This window comes from Haliaeetus leucocephalus, unplaced genomic scaffold, assembly GCF_000737465.1.
Source record: "Haliaeetus leucocephalus isolate CR32 unplaced genomic scaffold, Haliaeetus_leucocephalus-4.0 Scaffold1, whole genome shotgun sequence".
NCBI lineage: Eukaryota > Metazoa > Chordata > Aves > Accipitriformes > Accipitridae > Haliaeetus > Haliaeetus leucocephalus.
In genome coordinates this window covers 17,516,792-17,528,241 of record NW_010972437.1, presented here as the reverse complement: position 1 = coordinate 17,528,241, position 11,450 = coordinate 17,516,792, and the positions used below count along the sequence as shown (strand labels likewise).

Here is an 11,450-nt window from a genome sequence, read left to right as displayed (position 1 = left end):
GGACACCGCACGGCGGTGGCAGTGGTGGTGGCGGTGTCGTGTCCCGTCCCCCCCCCGCGGCGGTGGCGGGGGCATGGCTGGCATTGCTCGCTGACACCCTATCTGCCAGGCCCCCGCCAGTCGCGGGCCCAGAATAGCAGCGCTGCCCCGCAGTCAGCATGGAGCGACTCCCCGGCCCCGCTGCGCCCCAGGTACCGCCGGAGAGGGTGGGGGACCCGGCCCGAGAGACCCCCACTCGTGGACAGGCCGCCTCCGGGGTGGGGGGGGATGTGGGGGGCTGGCGGTGCCCTTCCCACGGCCAGGCAGCCGGAGGGACGAGGACACGGAGTGCAGCCTGGCCCGCCGGCCCGCCCCGGCTGTCCCAAGCCCCTTGGGAAAGGTTGGGGGACGTTGGTGTAGGGTCACTTCCTTCCCGGGTTTGGCTCTGGGCTCCCTAGGGAGCAGTCCCTGCGCTTTTGTTATGGTAGGGTGGCTCGTAAACATTGGCTCTGCCAGCGGGTTTGTGGTCCGGGGTTGGTCTTCCTGCCACGCGTGCTGCTTTGTTATGGTAGGGTCTCCTGGGGACCAGGGGGCGCGGGGTCAGCCGGTTGGCCGTGCTCGCCTCCCTCCCACCTGGGGCTGCCCTCTTGTTATTGTAGGGTCTCCCGGGTGGACCTAGTCCCCATGGTCAGGTGGGGCTGCCGACACGGGAGAAAGCAGGACCAGGAATTACAGCCTGGGGTTGGGAGAGGGAGAGGATGAGTGCAGACCCGCTGCAGGATGCGCTCAGCTCCGACAGCAGAGAGAGGAGCTGGGGGGTCCTGCCATCCCCTGCCCCATCCCGGGAATCCCCGCTGCCCCCCAGAGCAGGGGGACAAGCTGGGCATCCTGGGCTGGAGCCACCATGGGGGTAGGCAGGGTCCAGGGGTCATGGGTGGGCAAGGGGCTCCCCGTGGGGGCTCGGTGCTGAGCCCAGCGTGCATCCCCACCCTGAAAGGAGGGTTCCCTCTGTCTGGCTTGGGGGTGCCAGGGCAGCTGGGTGGGTGCAGGCAGGAGCCATGGGTGGGTGAGAGGCCGGGCTGGCTCCTGCTGATCCCCCACCTGCCTGTGTGCCCCCTCAGGTGGCGCTGCTGGATGCTGCTGCCTGCCCTAAGGAGGAAGGTGGGTAGCAGGTAGCACCTAGACCTGTCGGAGGGCAGGGGGTGGGCTGGGCGAATGTCTGGCTCACTCATGTAATGACCACATTGGTCCTCTGCCCGCCCTGCCCATACCCCACGTTGCTCCACTCCTCAGCTCCTTCCAGAAGCTCCCAGGGCCCCCTAGGCTGGAGGGCTGCAGTGCCGTATGCTGCCCCCGTGGAGTGGGGAATGGGGGGGGGGTGTCTATGGGGAGCAGCCCCTCCCACAGCATGCCCCTGCTCCCCCCAGGCAGGAGGGTGCTGAGACCCGGCAGCTCAGCTCACCGGCCAGGCTTGGGGCGGGTTTGCTGGCAGGGTTCCCGGAGGCACTGTCCCCCAAGGAGGAGGAAGAGGAGGAGGAAGAGGACAGGCAGAGAAGCCCAAGACCGGTCACCTTCACGCTGGGCAATGAGGTGCTGGGGCTGACCCCAGAGACCGAGTTTCAGAGTCCCGATGCTGAGGTCTACATGCACTTCATGAGGAGCCACTGCTGCTATGATGCCATCCCCACCAGCTGCAAGCTCGTCGTCTTCGACACCTCCCTGGAGGTGATAAAGCGGGGGGATCAGTGGGACAGACAGGGGGGGAGCGGGCTCAGGGACCCCCTGACCCCCTCCCCACTCCACCAGCAGATCAAGAAAGCCTTCGTGGCACTGGTGGCCAACGGGGTGCGTGCCGCCCCGCTCTGGGACAGCAAGACACAGACCTTTGTGGGTGAGTGCCGGCAGCACCACCTGGCCCCTTCTCCTGCTGGCAGCGAGGGTGAGGGCAGCGCTGCCAGCCCCACGTGTCTCCACAGGGATGCTCACCATCACTGACTTCATCAACATCCTCCACCGCTACTACCGCTCTCCCCTGGTGAGTGTGGCGGGGAGGGCACGGGGAGCTGGGGCAGGCATGGGGTAGGGAGGGGCTGTCCCCACCTCTCTGGTCCCCTCTTCCCTCTCCTGGACCTCTCTTCATCACTAGCCTGTGACCAGGGGATGGTCTTGGCCAGCCCAGCATCTGCTTGATGCCCCTCTGCCCAGCACCCAAGATGTGATCCCTGCACTTAGGGTGATGGGGTGGGATGCCTGGGGAAGGGGCAGTGCCCCAGTGTCCCCTCAGTCCCCCCATGGGGCCACCGTGACCAGGGCATCTCCCTGCCCTCAGGTTCAGATCTACGAGGTGGAGGAACACAAGATTGAGACCTGGAGAGGTAAAAAGCGGGAGGTGATGGGGGTGGCCGGGCTGAGCTGGGGATGCTGCACAGGGCATGGAGGTGGGCTCCATGAGGGGGCTGGGGGACCCCCTCTCCCACCTCTCTCCAACCTCTCTCCTTTGGCAGAGGTGTACCTGCAGGGCTCCTTCAAGCCACTGGTCTATATCTCTCCAAGCAATAGGTGAGTGCCTGCCCACTGGGGAAGAGCACACCCCACGGGGGGTGTGCCCGGGATGCAGCCCTATTCCCTCACGGTGTCCCCGTCACCCGCAGCCTCTTCGATGCTGTCTACTCCCTGATCAAGCACAAGATCCATCGCCTGCCTGTCATCGAGCCCATCTCGGGCAATGTCCTGCACATCCTGACACACAAGCGCATCCTCAAGTTCCTCCACATTTTTGTGAGTGCTGGGACTTCATGTGCACCTGCATGGTCGGCGTGTATGGGCACAAGCAAGGGTGTCAGGGTGCATGTAGGTGCCAGCCCAGCCCTGCTGTTCCCCACCGCAGGGCTCCACCATCCCCAAGCCACACTTCCTGAAGAAAACAGCGCAGGAGCTGTGTGTCGGCACCTTCCGTGACGTGGCCGTTGTGCCTGAGTCCGCCCCCATCTATACCGCCCTGGAAATCTTCGTGGACCGCCGTGTCTCTGCCCTGCCTGTCGTCAATGATGCCGGTACCTGGAGAGTGAAGCAGCCCCACCATCTCCCACTGCCCGTGGCTCTGGCCCCATCCCCACCCAAAAACCCCCTCCTGGCCCTTGGGCTGCACCTTGGGGTATGGGGGAGCACAGTGGGTTGTCCCCAGGGCCCCCTCCCCAGCCCCTGCACTGTCTCTCCTTGCAGGGAAAGTGGTTGGCCTCTACTCCCGGTTTGATGTCATTGTGAGTACCCTGTGTGCTTGCACGCCTGGGCACGAGTGTGGCCCCTTGCATGCCACTGGTGGGGTGCTCACACCTGCCTGTGCCCATGCAAACCCACCCCACGTGCAGTGACATGCATGTGCCAGTGCAGATCTGCCCCATGCAGCCCCAGGGCTGCGTGTCCCCCGCTGTGCTGGCACAACAGGGTGTGAGGACACGTTGGGGCGCTGAGCGGGACCACCTCTCCCACAGCATCTGGCAGCCCAGAAGACCTACAACAACCTGGACATTAGTGTGCGGGAGGCACTGCGGCAGCGCACCGTCTGCCTGGAGGGGGTCCTCACCTGTTACCCCCACGAAACCATGGAGGACATCATTGACCGCATCGCCAAGGAGCAGGTGAGTGCCTGGGGTGCCTCGTGCCAGTGTAAGCTGCTCCTGCCTGCTGCCTGACCTGCCTGTGATGCTCTACCTGCACCCACAGGTCCATCGCCTGGTTCTGGTGGATGAGAACCAGTATCCACGGGGCATCATCTCCCTCTCCGACATTCTCCAGGCCCTTGTGCTCACTCCCGCAGGTATCGATGCTCTTAACTCTTAGCCCGCGACGCTCCATCTTTCTCCACTTGCACCCTCCATTTCTCTCCACTTCAGGTAGGCGCCGTCCCCCGCCACTGCACACCTGTCCCCTCCCCGCTGCTGGGTCACCCACACTTCATCTCTGCACCTTGTCACCTCCCTGCTCGGGCCACCTGGCTCCATCCCAGCCAAATCGGCCTCAGGGGACAGAGGAGGCTGGAGGAGGCTGGGGCTGGGGTCTGGCAGTGCTGGGTGCCCAGGTGGGGATGGCAGGACCTGGATGCTGCTTATCCCTGGGACACAAGGGTCACAGGGGAACCCTTCTGGGGTCCTGATCCCTGGTATCCATGAGGAAGGATGGGGGCATCTGCTACAGAGACACCTCCCAGACCCCAATCCAGGCAGCACGTGGGATGCAGGTTTTGCAGGTCCCTGGACTTTGGGCTGGATGAGGGTTTTGGGGTGTGATGTTCCCCAAGACAAAAGCCCTTTTCTGACCTCGCCTCAAAGTCTCCCTCGAGACCTGAGCCCCTTCAGTGCCATTCCCAGGGGACACAGAGGGGACAGACCCCCACTCGCACACCCCAGACATGCTGCCCACCACTAGCCATGTGCACAGCACGGCCAACTCATGGGCCATGGCTGGCACAGCCCAACCACCCCCATGGCCCTGAAACTGCTTGCTCCAGGGATGGGACTCACTCCCAGGCCATGCTGCCTGCACCCGGCTCTGCTCGCCCACTGCCTGGTGAGTCCTTGCTGGTGATGGGTAGGCATGGCACTGGCACCCATCGTGGCACCCATTTAGGGGTGAATTGGGGAGGGGGAAGCTGGCCCCAGTGCCCAGCTGCTTCCCAGAGGTAATGATGCTTTTTTTGGGGGGGAGTGGGGGGGGAACAGGCTTGGGACAGCCCCATGCCCACCAGTTCCCCTAGCAGTGCCCAGTTGCTCCACACAGAAGGAGACAGGGAGTGGGGTGTGTTAACCACACCAAATATGAGACCCCACTCACCCTGCCATTCCCCATCATGGTGCCTTTGCTCACTCCATCCCTGGTGCCCGCACGGGTGGCTGTGTCAGGAGCTGCAGGGGGCCACCGGGATGTCCCCCTCCAGACCAGCCCCTGCCCTCCCCCAGGGCCTTGCATCCCAGTCAGGGATGGAGGCAAGACCCCGCTGTCTGCTGGGGTGGGTCGGAGGGCCATGCCACAGGGCGCCCAGCCCAGAGCCAGTGCCCACCGGGGGGAGTTACGGCCTCGCACACTCTCTCGCCCTGCAGGCATCGACCAATCCTCGCTCTGAAGACAGCAGGGAAGTGCTGCCATCTCATCCGACTTGGGGGCCTCTTGTGTGGTTCTGGGGTCATGGAAGGAGGCTCGGGCCCTACAGGGTCTCCACAGGGTGGACCTGCCTACCCACCCCAGTCCTGGGGCTCGTCTTGAGTCCAGGGCCAGATCCTGCCAGCCTCAGAGAGGCAGGGAGCGGGGAAAAGGGGGCCCAGGGGTGCCTCCTGCCAGTGAGCACATGGTGATGCTCGATGGGCACCATGCCGGAGGAGCTATGCCATGCCAGCAGCTGGGCACAGGGACCCACGTGGCCCCGGGGGACTCAACCACCCTGCTCCCATCCTGCTGCTGGATTTGAGCGCTTCGGCTGAGGCTCCCCTCTTAGCAAGCACAGTCCTCCAGCTGCGCCTGGTGCCCAGTAGTGTAGGCTCAGCTGCACACACAGGCTTGTTTATTGTAGGGTCACGTGGGGCTGGAGGTCCCTGGCAGAGGGACAGCCTGCGCCAGAGCTGGTGCCAGGACGGGCACTTGCACGGGGACCCTGTGCATGTTTTGGGGTGGCCGGAGGGTATTTATTTGCTGGTCTGTTCAGCCTTGTTGTAATAAAGCAGCCTGCTCCAGGAACCACTGCCTCGCCTTTCTGGGATGCAGCCGGGCACGGCTCCTCTGGAGAGAGCTGGGCTGGGGAGGGGGTGCTGGCTGCTCGGCAGGGGTGGGGGACGCAGCCTGGGATGCCAATGAGGGCAGCATGGGCACAGGGTGGCACCTCTGCCTGTGTGCGTAGAGCCAGGGGGACAGGGGACACGGGGTGTGCAGCCTTGATAGCTCCACCATGGTGGTGGTGTGGGTCCCCTCGGGGATACCCCAGGGGTGGCAGCCTTGGTGCCAGCAAGGTTTCTGCCTGATGCTTCCCGCAGTCCAGCTAGGATCCCCAAACAGCAGGAAGGTGAGGGGGGTTCACTGTTAGGGTGTCCCATACTCCAGCCCTCCAGGAGCCTGGGCAAGGGGCAACGCATCCCCTGCCTGTGGCTGCTGCCAGCTCTGAGCCCCTGCGGTGGCCCTGGATATCAGCCCCATGTCCCCGCTTGGGGACGGGGGGAGCTGAGCCGATCCTTCCCTGGCTGCTTCACCCGGAGCGAGTCCTGCCCCCATTCCCGTGACCCTGTATCAGCATCTCAGTGAAATAACGGCTGATAGCAAAAGGTCCCGGGTGCTCCCCATGCTGACTGACCCTGCCAGGGGACATGATACCAGTGCTGGGTGGTGACAGGCTTCCTCCCCATCACGAGGGACATGCTGTGTTATTGCTCCGCTTGCCCAGGGCCAGGGCTGGCTCCGTCCCTCTGAACCAGGCACAAACCCAAAACCCCTGCCGGCGCTCGACCCCTCCCTGGGAGGCAGGGGGGAAACTGAGGCACAGAGAAGTGGCTGAGGCTAAGGTCAGCTGTTCAGAGAGGACCCAGATGTCCTGGCTCCAGGCACAGATTCACGTGCAGCTACACAAGAATGGGACGAAGGAGACACCGAACGGCTGCAAGCCCCCTCCCCGCTTCCCCCCCGCCCTGGCAGAGCTCCTGTGTCCCCGACACAGCCCAGCTGGGCACGGGATGGGGGGGACACAACCCCTCGCAGCATGTGAAAGGCACAGCAGTTCCCCAAGCCTCCTGCAGATTTGGGGTAGGGGGATACTAGTGCCCCAGGGGAGACTTGGGGTCATCCCTTATCCCTCCCCATCTTCCCCACAGTGGAGCTGGGAGTCCCCTGGCCCAAGCTGGGCAGGGGATGGGTGCTGGAGTGGGTTTGCCTTCCTGCCCCTCCTCATGGGGCAGTGGGGATGATCCCCACTCAGCACCCAGGGTGGGGGGGTGGGCACGCAGTCAGGGGGCCCCCGGGCGAGCAATGAACTCCAGGTTGATGGGCTTGTCGGCCACCAGGACGATGCGAGACACGGACGTCACCTCCACGCCGCGGGGGTCTGGCCGCACCTCAAACGCCTGGATGATCTGTGGGGAGAAGGGGATGGCAGTGCCTTGGGGACTCCCTGGGGCCCCCATCCCAGCTCGTGGCGAGTTACCTGGGGTGGGGGGTCCTTACTCACCCTGGCGAGAGCCAGGTGCATCTCCAGCTCTGCAATGCGGCGGCCGACGCAGGCACGGACCCCGTAGCCAAAGGGGATGGAGCTGAAGGGGTGGTGGGGCGATCCGTGGCCCCGGAGCCAGCGCTGGGGCAGGAACCGCTCAGGCTCAGGGAAGTAGGTCTCGTCATGAGACATCGCGTAGTGCGCCAGGACGAAGAGGGTCTGTGGGGCAAGAAGGGGGGTGGTTAACGACCCCCGCCCAGCCCCACTGAGCACAGTGGGGGTCCCTACGGCATGGCCCCCACTCACGTTCTTGGGGAAGAGGTAGTCTCCGATGACGATGTCCTTCTCATAGAAGACCCTGGCGTTGGTGGGCACCACTGGGTAGACCCTGGGATATGGGGAGAGTTAGTGGGGCAGTAGGATCCATCTGGGGACCCCAGAGGGAAATTGCCACAGGCAGGACAAGGGGGAGCATCATCTCCCGCTGCTCAGCAGCTCCGTCCCCCTCCCCAGGGAGAAGGTGGATGGATGCGGCCCTAAGGGACTGAAATCCAGCCTTGCACCCTGCCTGACTGGTGCATCCCCCAGTGTGTGGGGAGAAGGGACTGCCCCTGGGGAAGGGGCCCGTGAGCAGGACCTTGGGGCAGCTGGGCTGTACCTCAGCGTCTCCTTGATAACTGCCCGAAGCATCGGCATCTTGGGGATATCCTCAGCACCAGGAAACCGGTCGGCAGGCACGACGGCTTTCAGTTCCTGGTAGAGGGTCTCCTGGATGCCTGGGTCCCGGGAGAGGTGGTACAGGGCCCAGGACAGCGTGTTGGAGGTCTGGGGGAGCGGAGTGCCAAGAGGAGTGAGGGAGATGGGGCCACTACCTGAGCAGCCTTGTGCCAAGCATGGCACCAGTACAGCACCAGGCAGCCCCTGCTCCGGTGCACAGGGGAGCCAGGGGTGAAGGGCAGTGAGCCCCTTTCCATAGGGGAAACTGAGGCAGGAAGCAGGGCAGGGAGAAAAGCGGAGGACAGGGTCTGTACTGACTGATCCCTGAAATTTTGCCCCTATGGGGCATCAGCCCCCCAACCACCAGCCCAGAGCTCGCAGGGGCTGGGGAGTGCAGCTGAGCATGGCCCCCTGGCTCCCCCGCCTGGCACAGAGCTCAGCAGAGATCCCCCTGCAGCAACTGCCCAGCTCTCACCGTGTCCACGCCAGCCAGCAGCAGCTCGGCCACGCTGCCGTAGACCTCATCCAGGCTGAGCCTGCCGCTGGCCAGCAGGTAGCTCAGGTAGCCGGATACCTCCTTGCCCCGCTCCACCTGCCCCTCCAGCTCCTCCATCTTTCGGTCAATCAGGGTCTTGCCTGCAGGGACAGAGTGTGGGACCCAGTGCTGACAGAGCGAGGGTGGCCAAAAGCACACATGGCTGAGGACTGTCCCACTTCTAAGGGTCCTTAGGGTGTCTGATCCCACCGCGCCAGGCCCCCATCACCACCGCTCACCGAAGGCGAAGATGGTGTCCCAGCTGTCCAGGTAGCGGTCCCAGAAGGGCAGCACCTTGCGGCTCCACCGGGGCAGGACGGTGGCGAAGATGGAGTTCTTGAACATGAGGTTGATGGAGTCGATGAAGCGCTGGGTCTCGGCAGGGACTTGCTGCTTCAGGCATCCAATGCGGGTCTCGAAGAGGATATAGGAGATCCCTGCAGGGGACAGGCCACATCCAGACCCCCGTGGGGATGGGAAGAGTGGGGCAGGGCAAGGGCAAGGGGGAGGACCCCCCTACCTTCCAGGGCGAATCGGTAGAGCAGGTTGGCCACGTCCCCCACCAGCACCCCTGAGGGGCTGCGGCTCCGCTCGTCCCGCAGCCGCACCATCAGGTCCGACACCACCTCCCCGATGGCGTCTGCGTACAGCACCGCCTCCGAGGGCTTCAGCAGCCGCTTGTTGAGGACCTGGCGCAGGCGGTACCAGCGCTCCCCTTCCCTGCATGGGGACGAGGCTCAGTGCGGGGGGCAAGACCAGGCAGGGGGCAGTGGCTGGCAGCAGTTTCCCACTCCCTGGGTGCATCATTCCCACGCCGGGCTGGAGCCACCCCAGGGGTCTTCCCACCCACCATGGCCATGGCCTTCTGCTTAGGGGGGACACGCTGTTTGCAGGAGAGGGAGCAATGTGAGCTGCCACCCAGGCCCTACACCCGAGGAAGGGACAGGAGCCACCAACTGCCCCGCAGAGCGCAGCCAGGGCAGGACTCACTCGGTGAAGGGTCCGTAGGGCAGGCGCCGGGTGTCCCGGTGCTCCTTCCACAGGGCCATGTCGCTCCGCATGGGGTACTTGCCCTCCTGCCGTAGCAGCTGCTCCAGCACCACTGGGCTCCCAATGTTGATGTTCTCATAATGCCCGAAGGTCGACTTCCAGATAGGGCCGTAAATGCGCCGGGACATCAGCTATGGTGCACCAGAGCATAGTAGGGTGAATGGGACAGGGCCAGCACTGGGGCTGGATCAGTCCCTCCCTGCCCCAGTGCTGCCCTGCATGTGTCCAGCATGCTCTGCACCCATCCCAGGGACCCCTCAGCACCAGTCAGCTCCAAGCACCCGCCTCTGACCCCCCAAGCTGGCACTATCTTTGAAGTGCTCTGCAGATGGCTTGGGCTGGTATCTCCAGGGACATGTCCTCTGCCAGCACAAAGCACACCAGGCACTGACCCCTGGCACAGGCTGGTGCATCCCTCACCCACCCCAGAAATGCACGGAGGGCCTGGTGGGTCTTTTGGGGAAGCAAGGCCAAGAGGGGACAGCAGGGACTGGGACAAGTGCCAAGCCCAGGGCTTTGCCGAGGTGCAGGGCCATTGCAGCAGCTGTCGGCAGGTCCAAGCCCTACAGCTTCCAGCATGGCCCCAGCTCTGCTCAACCCGGGGACAAGACTCCCTGCGTGGGTCCTTGAACCTGCCACCTGATAAGGGTGGTTAATGATCAGTGGTGGGAGGGCAGCACCAGGCTGGGGCAGGACTGGGCTGCTCCCAGGGCAGGCTGCCACCCCCAGGACATAGCCCTGGGGCCACAGGCTCATAAGCCAGCTAGGAGACATGCACCAGCATCAGCCCTACTCTGGGCTCTGCTGGCCACAGTTCCCTCTCCTCAGCTGCACCCATGGGTACCATGCCTGCCTCCCCACTGGGGAGCACCGTGACCCCCAAGTGCATCGCTCAGGTGCAGCCAGGCGCCCCTGTGCAAGTGGATCTGCACAGGGCCACATGCAAGGGGTGCTTTCCATCCCACCCAGGCACTGCCAGAGACCCTGTAGAGTGGGGCCAAGCCCAGGGGGCTGCAGGGGACCTAGCAGGGAAGCCCTGGTCCCCGTTCCCCGCGGCTGCGGGGATGCACGTGGTACAATCTCCCTTGGTGACTGACTGCATCGCAGCCTGCGCCCGGATTCAGCTGGATTCGTCACCACGGGGAGACGTTCCTCGTGCGTGGTGGCAGGAGGAGGGGGAGGGACAGCCACCCAGGTGCTGCAGGCAGCTTGCCAGGCGAACACGCTGCGTGGGGCCGTGGGCAGCCGTGGCCCAGGCTGAAGCCTGCCCACGGGTGTCTGCTGGCAGCCAGGACCCGACATGGCGCAGGCCTCGGAGAGCAGGGCTGAGAGAAGCCAGAACTGCTGGGATCTGGGGAAAGGCACCTCTGAAGCATGTGGGCATCTATCCGTAAAGCTGTGCTGTGCTTGGAGCCCCAAGGGCAGGAGGGAGCAGCAGGGAGCTCCCATGCCCGCTCCCGACACCCTGCTGCCCTGCGACAGCCCCTTCTTCAAACAGCAGTGCCCGTTGCTCTGCGGTGCTGGGGAGGCCTGATCCTAAACACTCCTCCGGCCGGTCAGAGCTCCAGGTCGGTGGAAGATGCTGCCTGGCTTGAGGCCAGCCAAGCCCAATGCTCGCTTCATCCGATGTATGAGGAAGTGTTGACAGAAGAAAACAAACGCCTCTGCCTATCCCTCCCCTGCCTGCCTGGATACCATCTGCCCAAACACCTGCCTGGCCGCCTGCCCCCCAAACCGCGGCCCCTTCAGCTTGTCACGGCCGGGGCAGCTTGGGCTGCCTGGGGATGCCAGGACCCCGTGAGGTGCCCCCGAACCTTTGCCCTCGTCTGTCTGGCCGGCTCGGGGATGCCAGAGCGGCCCTGGGCTGGCAGGACGCTCCCGGGGCCACCCGGTTCTGCTCTGGCCCCTCTCCGCGCTGCTGGCCTCGGCATCACCCCACGGTGGAGGGGTGCTCCCCGCCACCCAGCCCCTCCTCTCCCCTGCCCC

The 11,450-nt window shown here is 64.6% G+C and overlaps 2 protein-coding genes across 2 annotated transcripts; one reads left to right on the top strand and one right to left on the bottom strand.

The window, feature by feature from the left end:
* Positions 1-155: 155 nt before the first annotated feature.
* On the top strand, positions 156-3,873 carry PRKAG3 (protein kinase, AMP-activated, gamma 3 non-catalytic subunit). The gene is made up of 12 exons (XM_010568150.1): positions 156-191; positions 1,101-1,140; positions 1,472-1,704; positions 1,789-1,870; positions 1,956-2,014; positions 2,309-2,354; positions 2,484-2,538; positions 2,631-2,757; positions 2,867-3,032; positions 3,202-3,239; positions 3,471-3,617; positions 3,703-3,873. The coding sequence occupies exons 1-12, from the start codon at positions 159-161 to the stop codon at positions 3,817-3,819; spliced, it is 1,143 nt and encodes a 380-aa protein (XP_010566452.1). The 5' UTR covers positions 156-158; the 3' UTR covers positions 3,820-3,873.
* A 3,086-nt stretch (positions 3,874-6,959) lies between these two features.
* On the bottom strand, positions 6,960-10,766 carry LOC104833136 (sterol 26-hydroxylase, mitochondrial). Its single transcript, XM_010569716.1, has 9 exons — positions 10,602-10,766; positions 9,405-9,595; positions 8,935-9,134; positions 8,654-8,851; positions 8,355-8,515; positions 7,821-7,987; positions 7,469-7,550; positions 7,181-7,381; positions 6,960-7,085 (listed from the first exon to the last, which is right to left on the bottom strand). Exons 1-9 carry the CDS (start codon positions 10,764-10,766, stop codon positions 6,960-6,962), a joined length of 1,491 nt encoding a protein of 496 aa, XP_010568018.1.
* Between the last annotated feature and the right edge of the window lie 684 nt (positions 10,767-11,450).